Raw genomic sequence first — 12,930 nt, 5'->3', positions numbered from 1 at the left:
GCTTGGAAGCTTCTTGGTAGAGAATCTATGAATTTTTTGCCAAGATGCCAACACATTTTCTTTTCTTGTTTTATCTCTCCCTGTTGTTATGAGAGGTTCGATATTTCTGTGTCTACTGATAGTGCAGCCATTTATTCCTTGTAAAAAGGAAGTTACGTGGCTGTAAAAGATTTATACGAGAAGCAGTCCTCTTTTCACTGCAGATTTCTGCTAACGTGAAGGAATTTTAGTCAAGAGACTGGCAATAGGCAGTAGGCCTATTTGGGATTGAAAGATTGAGCTAAAATTGACCCAGGGTCAAATTGACCCAGCATGTCCAAATGTGAGCACACACCGACCGCACTTTCCCTACACCTAACACGGTACTGTTTGCGCCGGGTGCTTGTGGGCCACAGTGGATGCAAAGGTTCTTGCTCGCCCTTAAAAAGACAAGCTGTTTTCCAGGTGATTTTCTCTGGTCCCGAGTTACAGATTGACCACTGGGAGAGACATTTCTAATCCAGTGGGCCTCGGCCTCCTCCACAAGCAGCTCATTTTGGGTGCCTCCAGCTCAGTATCGTGTGGGTGCAGGAGGAGCAGTTTCATTTCCCAACAGCTGCACAGGCAGGAGGGTTAAGAAAAGTGGGCAAAGCAAAGAGCTGGTTGCTCCAGTTCCTTGGCGGTTCCTCTGCCCTAGTAGAAGCCTGAGCAGACTTTGCTTCTCCTCTCCGCTGATGGCTGTTGGTGAAGTGTTTGGTCTGTATTTGGGATAGACAGATGTGCTGCTGAGATTCTCCCTCTAAATCCTCTCTGGAGCATTGGGGGCCCTTCTGGAACAGGCCAAGGGTGCCTGTTGTGCAAGCAGATGTGGTTGACACGGGTGATCTTGCATTCAAGACGTTGAAAATAATCTATTTCAAGTATGTGTCTCTGCACAAAGATTTTCAGCATAAAGTTATGTTTTAGTTCAGTAGATGTTTAAACCAGTGCCTGCAGGAGGTGTTTTTATGTATATTTTTGATCTTTTAGACACGTTTGCAGGAGAGAAACAGCAAGTAGGTTTTCTAAATAAACAGGCTGTCCAATTTACAAACTGCAGGGCTGCTTTGCTTGAGAGAGCAAAGATTTCCAGCGCTTCCTGCTTTTTCCAGGAGAATGCGGTGGATGCAATCCATCCTGGCTACGGCTTCCTCTCCGAGCGAGCTGACTTCGCCCAGGCCTGCCTAGAAGCCGGGGTGCGCTTCATTGGACCCTCTCCCGAAGTGGTGCGCAAGATGGGTGACAAGGTGGAGGCCCGCGCCATTGCTATTTCTGCCGGTAAGAAGGTTTGCCTCACCAAGCAAGCTGTTAAATAGTGACCAAACCCAGTTCCTCAAGAAGCCCAGAGAGATGGCTTATTGCAGTCCATCGATTAAGACGGTTAAAACAGTCGCTTCTTACGGTTTCATTCCTGGGAAACTAGTTCTCCCGTTCAGAAGTCCAGTAGCCCTTTCCAAACTAACCAAGAGTTCTTCTACTTTGCCTGCTCAAGAGAGATAAGCCTCTTTCCATTTGGACGGAATTTCCTGCCTTCTTACATGCAACTTTAAGCTTCTTTCTTACTTGGAGTTCTGAGGGACCAGCTTTATCTCTAGTCCAGGTGGATACAAGAGAGTTCCAACAGACAGGCAGACATTGATGCCTTGGACCATTCTGGAGAAGCCAGATCTGCCCCGCTCCCATTTATACACTTTTAACTTTATTCCAGTTTCTCAGAGTACACTCAAAATTAAAAACAATGTTGGCTAATTCTCTTATGTTCCATGAAACTTGCATTCTTAAATCCTAGAAACTAATGGTTGGAAGGACCAAGAGAGCATCTGGTCCAATTCCAGCCTGGTGGAGGAACCCACCCAGCCTCTGTTCAATACCTCCAGCAAAGGAATTCCAGCAACTCCTGAGGCATCCATTGCACTTTGCTTTTAAATTTTTGTTTCCCGGTCTGTTCTTCAGAGCAGCTCTGAGCAAGGGATCTGCCTTGCATTCTACATGACAGCCCTGTAGATCCTCAAAGGCAGCTGTTGCTTCTCCAGGCCCCTCCTCATCTTTGTTTCTCTATTCTGGACATGGCCTTCCTAAACGGAGGGCCCACTGGATGCACACTGGATGCAGTGTGATTTAGAATAGAATAGAGCTGGAAGGGACCTTGGAGGTCTTCTAGTCCAGCCCGCCCCCCTCAAGCAGGAGAACCTATACCATCTCAGACAAGTGAGTTTCCAGTCTCTTCTTAAAAGCCTGCAATGTTGGAGTACCCACAATTTCTGAAAGCAAGCAACCAACCACTGATTAATTGTCCTCACTGTTAGGAAGTTTCTCCTTAATTCCAGGTTGCTTCTCTCTTTAATCAGTTTCCAACCATTGTTCCTTTTCCTGCCCTCTGGTGGTCTGGAGAATAATTTGACCCCCTCTTCTTTGTAGCAGCCCCTCAGATGCTGGAATACTGCTATTGTGTCACCCCTATTTTTGAGATACTCAGAATAGAGGGGGAGGGATGATTGTGCTATCCACCCACATTTGCTGCCTCATCAGCAAATTTCCCTTTCTACCCTCCCTTCCCAGTCATGTATAAATATCTTGAACTGCACAGGGAATGACCCCTGCAGCATACCACTCAACAATTTCCCCATTTTGGACAGAGAGGCTGAACAATCCATATCTTGTCACCTTCTCTGAATCTTGCAGGAAACGTTGCAATTGCTTTGGGAGAATCAGGCTAGTGGTGCTTTTTTATTCCCATGGTCAGCGAAATTAGTTGTCCTGTTAAAAAACAGCTCAGGTTGTTTTGACGTGGTTTATTCTTGATGCACCCAAAATAAGGAACCACCATACAAGTGTCCATTGCCAGTCACTGGGGGCCAAAAATAGGTTGAGGTTTTATCCCCTTTTCAGAAGAACACTGGGGTGGTAGGGGTGGTGGGGAGAATATCCCCTGAAGTTGGGCTATTGATGAGCTGTGGTGGTGCAGTGGTTAGAATGCAGTAAAGGTAAAGGTTCCCCCGCACATGCATGCTAGTCGTTTCCAACTCTAGGGGCCGGTGCTCATCTCCGTTTCAAAGCCGAAGAGCCAGCGCTTGTCCAAGGACGTCTCCGTGGTCATGTGGCCGGCATGACTAGACGCCAAAGGCGCATGGAACGCTGTTACCTTCCCACCGTAGTGGTCCCTATTTTTCTACTTGCATTTTTATGTGCTTTCGAACTGCTAGGTTGGCAGAAGCTGGGACGAGTAACAGGCGCTCACTCTGTTACGCGGCACTCGGGATTCGACCCGCCAAACTGCCGACCTTCTGATCGACAAGCTCAGCGTCCTAACCCACTGAGCCACTGCGTCCCTTGTTAGAATGCAGTACTGCAGGCTAATTCTGCTGCCTGCCAGCAGTTTGGCAGTTCGATTCTAATCGGCTCAAGGTTGACTGAACCTTCCATCCTTCCCAAGTCAGTAAAATGAGGACCCAGATTGTTGGGGACAGTATGCTGACTGTGTAAACCACTAAGAGAGTGGTGGGATGGAGGGTTTGTTGTCACTGTGTGTTGGGGGGAGAGAGCACGGGGGGGGAGGCTTAGCTAATCTCAATGTACACATGTTGTACTTTAACAATAAAGGATTATTATTATTATTATTATTATTATTATTATTATTATTATTATTATTATTATTATTATTATTATTATTATTATAAGTCTAAGGGCTATCGCTATTGCAGAGAAGGACAGGCCTGCTCTGAAGCACTGGAACATAGAGCCGTGCCTCCTTTTTTAAATATCTGCAACCTGCCTGCTGCATTGTCCATTCCAGACTTTTGGCCAGTATCAACCTCAAGTTGATCATCTTGCAGACAACTGTATGGGAGGCTTACATGGGGAGCTAAAGCCAATATTGCAGCTAAGGTCACCGTCCTGCCTGGGTTTCAGGTGTAACTGGTCTCAAACGTGAAATCATCCCCCTTTGAAGACCAGGGCTTTTCAACCTTTTCACAGATTGTACCAGTTTTAGGATATGGCAATATTTGAGTACCACCAGTCACCTAGCAAGGTGTCAAAAACTTGACCAAAAAAAAGGGAAAAAAAGAAAAAAATCCTTGACTTACAACAGTTCCCTTAGTGACTGTTTAAAGTTACAACGACACTGAAAAAGTTACTTATGACCATTTTTCACACTTATGACCGTTGCAGCATCCCCAGGGTCAATCTACATTTGGATGCTTGGCAACTGATTCATATTTATAATGGTTACGGTGTCCCAGGATCATGTGATCCCCTTTTGCAACCTTCTGACAAACTAAGTCAATTGAGAAACCAGATTCACTCCTCCTTTTATATCGCCTCTTCTCTCATCCCTCTTTTATATTCTCTCTCCCCCCTTTCTTATCCTCTCTTCTCTTCCCTTCTTTTATATCCTCTGTTCTCTCCCCCTTTCTTATCCTCTCTTCTCTTCCCTTCTTTTATATCCCCAGCGCCAATCAGCTATAGCTGCTCGTGGCGATCCTGGGCTTTGCTCAGGATCTAATATTTGCTGATTTGGGCATCTTGCAAACTGTTTCTGTTTTAATCCACCTTGGCTGAAGACTACAGCAATTTCATCCATGATGGTTTATTAAGCTCCCTTTCATTCATGTTGCTCTTGTTCAAATGGTGGTATGCAACTGTACTTCTACTATCTTTTTTTTTATTAAAAAGTTTTTCAATACATTTTATCTTTAACAACCCCTCCCCCCACCCCCTACCCAACCCTTCCCAGCCCTCCCCCCTCCCCTTCCCTCCTCCCCATCCCCGACTTCCCAGAGCTAAATACAAGGTATAAAAGTAAAAGCAATCATAAACAACCATATGCTAACAACAATAAGCTATTAAGTCTATCGCACTCTAGCTCATATAAAATGACTACAAGCAATACTAATATCACATCAAAACTTATGCAAATGCTAAATGAAACTTTTTGGTCCCATATTTGTTCTGGATGTAATCAATCCACTTTTTCCACTCCGTAATATAACGTTGTTGCAAATGGTCTTTCAAATAAGCCGATATCTTTGCCATTTCCGCCAGGTCAGAAACTTTTAAAGTCCATTCTTCTATAGTCGGCAGTTCCTCCTTCTTCCAATATTGACCTACTAAAAGTCTTGCTGCCGTAATTAAGTTCAACATCAACTTAGTGTCCACAACAGTAGTATCCGTAATTATGCCCAATAAAAACAATTGCGGACAAAACTTTATCCTTTGCTTAAATATCTTCTGCATATTCCACCAGATTTTAATCCAAAAAGCTTTAACCTTTTTACAGGTCCACCATACATGAAAGTACGTTGCGTCTTCGCCACCACATCTCCAACATTTAGGTTGATAGTTCGGATACATACTTGCAAGCTTTTTAGGATCTAGATGCCACCTATAAAACATTTTATAAAAGTTCTCTCTTAAATTTTGAGCTTGCCTAAATTTTACGTTCCTCACCCAGATCTTTTCCCAAGTATCCATTGTGATAACTTCTTGAATATTCTGAGCCCACTTTATCATACAATCTTTAACAAGTTCTGTTTCTGAGTCAATTTCTATCAATGCAAGATATATCCGTTTGATATGTGCTGGACCCTGATTTCTAATTTGCTTTACCAGATTTTCATCAGTCATTGAAAAACCAATTTTCTAATCTTCTTTCCACCTGGCCCGTAATTGCCCATATTGAAACCAGGTTTGAACAATCTTCTCTTCTCGTAGAAAATTATACGGAGATTATTAAGGTTAATAGATAGGCGCTTTTGGCGCGTAACTGAGAATTTGTTTAGAAATTAGAGAAAGGTTGGAGAATGTAAATAGTAGGTGAAAGTTTTTTTTCTTTCTTTTTTTTTGAAATTAATATGAATAAGGACTGGGATTAAGAAAATCTATTCTGAGTAAAGCTCTTTTTCTGTTTTTCTCTTTTTCTTTTTTACTTTATTTGTAATATTAATATTGTTTGTATTCATTTTACATGAGCTAGAGGGAGATAGAATTAATAGTTTATTGCTGATAACATAGGGGTGCTTATGTTTGTTTTTTGATTTTATACCCTGTATTTAGCTCTGGGAAGTCGGGGGGGGGGAGGAGGGAATGGGGGGAAGGGATAGGGAGGGTTGGGTGGGGGTGGGGGAGGGGGGGGATTAAAGTCAAAATGTATTGTAAAACTTTTTAAATAAAAAAAAAGAAAATTATACAGCTTCAAACACCATACGTTCCTCTCCAAACTTAGGATTTCCTTATATGTAGTCACATCATGTTTGAACCCAACATTTATATTTTCTATTGCGTGTTTCGGTATTGCCCATAAAGGTATCTTGTAATTTAACTTATGTCTATACTTTTTCCAAACTCTCAAGAAAGCATGTCTTAAAATATGCACCTTAAACACATTATCTACCTTCTTATCATACAATAAATATGCATGCCAGCCAAATAACAAGTCGTGACCTTCAAGATTTAATAATCTCCCTTGCTGACAACGCAGCAGCTTCATAATATAATTTAAAATTGGGCATTTTAAGACCACCTCTTTCACGCGTATCCTGCATAATCTTAAATTTAACTCGTGGCCTTTTCCCTGCCCATAGAAATTTATTGATACCCTTTTGCTATTCCTCCAAATTTGAATCCTTTTTAAGAATAGGTATCATTTGAAATAAGAATAAAAATTTTGGCAAAACATTCATTTTCACTGCTGCAATTCTTCCCAGTAAAGACAATTGTAATTTTTTCCAGCTCTCCAATTCTTTTTGAATTTTTCCCCATAACTTTTCATAATTATTTTTATATAACTTTGCATTTGAGGGTGACAAATACACCCCCAAATATTTAACCCTTTTAACAATCTCAAATCCAGTTAACCCTTCTAAAAGGGCCTTTTGCAATACTGTCATATTTTTAGCCAATATTTTAGTTTTTTGTATATTAACCTTGAATCCAGAAACCTTCCCATATTGCATTATTATCTCCATCAGGTCCACAACAGAATTTTCTGGCTGAGTCACCGTAACAACCAGATCGTCTGCAAACGCCCTCAATCTATAATCCTGATCTCTTATTTGAATTCCCTTAATTTTTTTCGAATTCTGTATTTTAATCAATAATATCTCCAATGTTAAAACAAATAATAAAGGTGATAACGGACACCCTTGCCTTGTGCCCTTTTCAATATTACATACTTCAGTCAAACTATTATTTACTATTATACGGGCTGTTTGTTTTTGATATAATGCCCTAATTGGTTGTAAGAATTTATCCCCAAAATTCATTTTATCTAATACTTTCATCAAAAATTGCCAATCCAGTTGATCAAAGGCTTTTTCGGCGTCTAGAAAGATCAGCGCCGCAGGGATCTGGTTGTTCCTTTCCAAAAATTCCAACAAATCTACTATATGCCTCACATTATTTTTCATTTGTCTGCCACTAATAAACCCAGTTTGATCACTATGAATTATCTGTTGCAATACCCTCATCAATCTGTTAGCTAAAACCTTAGCAAATATCTTGTAGTCCGTATTCAAAAGTGATATTGGTCTGTAATTTCTTACTTGAGTGACATCCTGATCTTCCTTGGGAATCAGAGAAATAAAAGCAGTTCTCCAAGATGGAGGCACCCCTCCTCCCCTTTGAATTGTCTGAAACAATTCCCTTAATGGCTTTATCATCTCCAATTGTAAGTTTTTATAATACACCGCAGTCAGTCCATCCGTGCCTGGCGCTTTATCCACCTTCAATGGTTTAATTGCTAAAAGAATTTCTTCCTCTGTTATCAATTGATTAATCTCTTCCTTTTGTTCTTGTGTAAGAACCGGGATATTAGCATTCCTCAAATATGCATCAATATCTACTTCATTAATCTTATCTTTAGCATATAATTTAGAAGAGACGGGGCCTAGAGAGCTGTTGGAGGTCCAGCCGATCCGAATCCGACCGGTTACGACTAAGGTCATTTACGAGAACTTATCTCGCAGCATTGAGGGTGGCTAGGTCTAACCACTTTGCCACCCTCATTGCGTCCGCAGAGAATCGCCCGGCCGCCCTGTTTAGGGTGACTCGCTCTCTCCTTAATCAGGAGGTGAGGGAGGAACCCTTGCAGGGTCGAGCCGAGGAGTTTAGTCGATTTCTGTCGGACAAAATCGCTCGGATCCGGACCGGTTTGGACTCCGACTGGGCAGAGTCTGTCGAAGAGGATACGGGCGGTCTTGTCGATTTAATCTGGGAAGAGTTCGATCCTGTGACCCCTGAAGAAGTGGACAAGATCATGGGGAAGCTGAGCTCCACCACGTGTTTGTTGGACCCGTGCCCCTCCTGGCTGACTTATGCAGCCCGGGATGGGACACGAGGCTGGCTCCAGGCAGTGATTACTGCTTCTTTGAGTCAGGGTAGTTTTCCCGCCACCTTGAAGGAGGCGGTGGTGAGACCCCTCCTCAAGAAGCCGGCCTTGGACCCAGCAATTTTAAACAACTATCGTCCGGTCTCCAACCTTCGGTTTTTGGCGAAGGTTGTTGAGAGCGTGGTGGCGCATCAGCTCCCTTTGTTCTTGGAGGAAGCTGACTACCTAGACCCGTACCAATCGGGTTTCAGGCCCGGGTACAGCACGGAGACGGCATTGGTCGCGCTGGTGAATGATCTCTGGCGGGCTCGGGACAGGGGTTGTTCCTCTGTCCTAGTCCTTTTAGACCTCTCAGCGGCTTTTGATACCATCGACCATGGTATCCTGCTGCGATGTCTCAGGGGGTTAGGAGTGGGAGGCACGGTTCTCCAGTGGTTCTCCTCTTACCTCCTGGGACGTTCGCAGTCGGTGTTGGCAGGGGGGCAGAGATCGACCCTGAGACCTCTCATTTGTGGAGTTCCTCAGGGATCGGTTCTCTCGCCTCTCCTGTTCAACATCTATATGAAGCCGCTGGGTGAGATCATTCGTGGTTTTGGAGTTGGGTATCACCAATATGCTGATGATACCCAACTTTTTATTTCCACCCCAAACCACCCCAGCGATGCCCTCGACGTGATGTCCCGTTGCCTGGAGGCGGTCCGGGTCTGGATGGGGAGGAACAGGCTTCGACTCAACCCTGACAAGACTGAGTGGCTGTTCGTGCCGGCATCCCGGGAAATTCCGATTATCCCATCATTGGCCATGGGGGGTGAGCTATTACCCCCCGTAGATAGGGCTCGCAACTTGGGGGTCCTTCTAGATTCACAGCTCTCTTTGGAAGAGCATATTGGAGCTGTGACTAGGGGGGCCTTTGCCCAGGTTCGCCTGGTGCGCCAGTTGCGGCCCTATCTAGACCGGGATGCCTTGCGCACAGTCACTCATGCGCTCGTGACCTCTCGTCTAGACTACTGTAATGCTCTCTACATGGGGCTGCCCTTGAGGTCCACCCGGAGACTCCAGCTGGTGCAGAATGCAGCCGCGCGAGTTGTCTTGGGAGTTTCCCGATACTCCCATGTTACACCTCTGCTCCGCGAGCTGCATTGGCTACCGGTTGCTCTCCGGGTGAGGTTCAAGGTGTTAGTTATGACGTACAAAGCCCTTCATGGCATGGGTCCGGATTACCTACGGCAACACCTGCGACCGGCGTCAACGTCCCTCCGTCCAGTGCGCTCCCACAGAGAGGGCCTCCTCAGGGTGCCGCCGATCAAAGAATGCCGATTGGCGACCCCCAGGGGGAGAGCGTTCTCTGTGGGCGCGCCAGACCTTTGGAACAGCTTACCGGTTGAGCTCCGGACGGCCCCCGAACTTCGCTCCTTCCGGCGCGATCTTAAAACATTCTTTTTCGAACAAGCTGGCCTGGTCTGACGGGGTGGGGTTGGGTTTTTTAAAATTTTTAACTTAATATGTATTGATTTTATGGGCATGATGTTTAATTGGTTTTTAATGGTTTTTTAATCTTTGTATCTGATTTTTATTGTGTATTGCCCTGTTCACCGCCCTGAGTCCTTCGGGAGAAGGGCGGTATAGAAATCAAATTATTAAATTATTAAATTAAATTAAATTAAAAGTCCACAAAAGCTTCCTTAATAAGATCCTGTTGATACACAACCTTACCCTTATGTTCTATTTTATCTATATTAGAAGCCCTTTGCTTCTTCCTTAACATGTAAGCTAACCATCTACCTGGTTTATTGGCATTACAAAAAGTATTATGCCTAGCAAACCGTAAGTTAGTTGCCACCTGATCAGCCATCAACTTGTCAAACTGTCCTCTTAACAAATTAATAACCTCTTTGATCTTCACATCCGATGGATTCAAAATTAGGGCCTTTTCTTTTTCCCTAATTTCATTCTCTAGTTCTTTCCTCCTAAATTCCAAATTACGTCTGTATTTGTTGTTCATATATATTAACACCCCTCTCATATAAGCTTTGCTAGCATCCCAAACCATGTCCATAGAGGTACCCTTATTCATGTTAGTTTCAAAAAAGACCTTCATCTGTTTTTTACATTCTTCCACGTTTCCCTGATTTCTAAACAGGTTCTCATTTAGACGCCAAGAGCACCTATCTCTATTGTCCTTGTCAATCTCTAACCAGACTGGACTATGATCAGACATAGTTCTTAGACAAATCTTTATCTTCTTGATCCTGGAAAAAAAATAATTAGTCGTTAATATAAAGTCAATCCTGGAAAAAGATTGATGTCTATCAGAAAAAAAAGTATAATCCTTTTCTTGTGAGTGTCTTTCTCTCCAAATGTCTCGCAACTCCAAATCATCCTTCATCTCAAAAAAAGATTTAGGCAATCTAGCGTGGCTTGGAGTACGCCTAAAAGAACTACACTTGTCCAGTTGTACATCCAAGATGCCATTCCAATCTCCCATAAAAATAAAAGATTTATAATCCAACTGAGTGATCTTGCTGTGTAATGAACTATAAAAATCAGCTTGTTGTTGATTAGGAGCATACAGTCCAACCAAAAGCGTTTTTTTGCCTTCTAGCAACAAATCTATTATAACATATCTTCCTTGTTTGTCTGCTTCTATTAACTCCGCTGTCATAGTATTCTTGACATAGATAACCACTCCATTCTTCTTATTCATTGCAGAAGCAATAAATTGTGTACCCAATCTAGAGTTCAATAAGTACTTTTGGTCCATAGCCCTAATATGTGTTTCTTGCAAGCAAATAACATCAGTCTTAAATTGTTTTAAATATTGAAAAATTTTCTTTCTCTTCTGTGGTGAGTTTAAGCCATTAACATTCCAAGTTAGAAACTTAGTCGCCATCCTTAGCAACCCAAAGCTTCCGGAGCGCGTCTTCCAGGAGTCCCTTAACTTCCTTAGGCCGCACCCCTCCCACAGCTTCGCTATAGGTACGCTTTGGGGGTTCCATAACTTTCTGCTGGTCCTGTTCTTGCTCTCGTCTCGCTCGTCTCAAAGCAGCACGCGTCATCCTCTGGTCTCTGGCATCTTCCGATGAAACTGTAATTTGATCCACTCCTGTAGCTTTCTCATCTGCCTGCGTTGTTCCTTCAGCGTCTTGAGGCTTTCCCTCGCCATTCTTCTTTGTAGATTCCAAAAGTGGTAAGGGGATTGCTTTTAAAACATTGCTATAAAAATCACGTGCCTGCATCACTGTGATAAGACGATGTCTCGTGCCTTCATACATCACCACCATACCCACTGGTATCTCCCATCTAAACTTGATATCACGTCTCCTAAGTTCCTGTGCCAGAAAAGCAAAATCTTTCCTTCTCCTTAAAATTCTTGGAGGGATCTCTTTTAGAACCAAGACTTCTTGTTCAGCAACCACAAGCTTAGTATTATAAGAAACTTGGATGACTTCATTCCTGATTGCTCTCTTTGTAAAGTAAACAACCACATCTCTAGGTAACTTCCTTTGCCTTGCAATCCATGAATTCACACGAAAGATTTTGTCTATGTTTCCCACGATTTCAGCTGCTGACTGTCCCAGTACCCCTTCCAAAGCTTCAGAGACTATTTGCTTCAAATCTTCTTTAGGATTCTCTTTTAAGCCTCTGATCCTGATAGCAAACTCCATCTCATGGTACTGGACCAAGGTCAAGTCGCTGTCAATTTTATCCACCACATTTTCAGTCTCTAACATTTTTGCTTCTAATCTGGAATTATTTTGGCTAAGATCTTCCACTCTTTCGTCCAAGCGTTCAATACATAAAGCCATACCTTGAAGTGCGAGCAAGATGTCTGCCCTCATTTCTGTGAACTTCTCCTCCAGCTTTTCATCCATAACTTCAGCTAACTTTTCTGGCAACTTGTCATCCAGCTTTTCATCTATAATATCTGCTATTTGTTGTGAGTGCTTTTCCAAAGCATCCTGCAAGTCTTTAACTGTCAGTGCTGGAGCAGGTGCAGGAGGCAATAAAGCTTGCAACGAGGACTGTTGCACCGGGGAAGCCCCCGCACTCCTGAGAACTTTGGAAGATTTAGCCGCCATCTTTTACTTGCTACGCACTTTCACTTTCAGAGTCTATAAAATCCGTTGAGCTAAAGAACAAAAATCCACTTTCACCTTGATCTCCTGTATCGCTCTGCCTGCGTCTTCGCACTCCAGAATCCTTTCCTGCTGGCAGGGGTGGTTGCTAACGCTTTGTTCTGCTCCCAAAAGCACGGAGCAGAAACGCTGCGCAGCCCGGAGCAAACCCAGGCTTCGGGGGGGGCTCGATCCTTCAGCCGCCCGAACTTAAAGCTCAGGCGGCCTCGGAGAGCTCAACCCCTACCTGGGTACTCACCCCCTCCTCTTCTCCCGAGGAGGGGGCTTCCGAACCGCTGAAACAGCTGATCGGCGCTGTTTTCGGCGGTTCTACAAAGCCGCGGAGCGGACAGCCTACAAATGGCTGTCTTCAGCGTCGCGTCGCCACCGGAAGCTCTGTACTTCTACTATCTTATGGTCATTTGGAGTCTGGAGCCGGTGTGCCGTAAGGACAGCGCTGTAACCAACTGG

The 12,930-nt window shown here is 43.7% G+C and overlaps 1 protein-coding gene across 3 annotated transcripts in view; it reads left to right on the top strand.

Moving 5' to 3' along the window:
• The window catches only part of PC (pyruvate carboxylase), a 144,102-nt gene that overhangs the window by 50,681 nt on the left and 80,491 nt on the right, over positions 1-12,930 (top strand). For all 3 annotated transcript variants that reach the window (XM_081340388.1, XM_081340389.1, XM_081340390.1), the window contains one exon: positions 1,131-1,296. In XM_081340388.1, coding sequence (XP_081196514.1) covers positions 1,131-1,296 — 166 coding nt within the window. The remainder of the gene's footprint in view (positions 1-1,130; positions 1,297-12,930) is intronic.

This window comes from Vipera berus (genome assembly GCF_964194415.1).
Source record: "Vipera berus genome assembly, chromosome: 16".
Classification (NCBI taxonomy): Eukaryota; Metazoa; Chordata; class Lepidosauria; order Squamata; family Viperidae; genus Vipera; species Vipera berus.
This window is presented reverse-complemented; position numbering and strand designations above follow the sequence as displayed.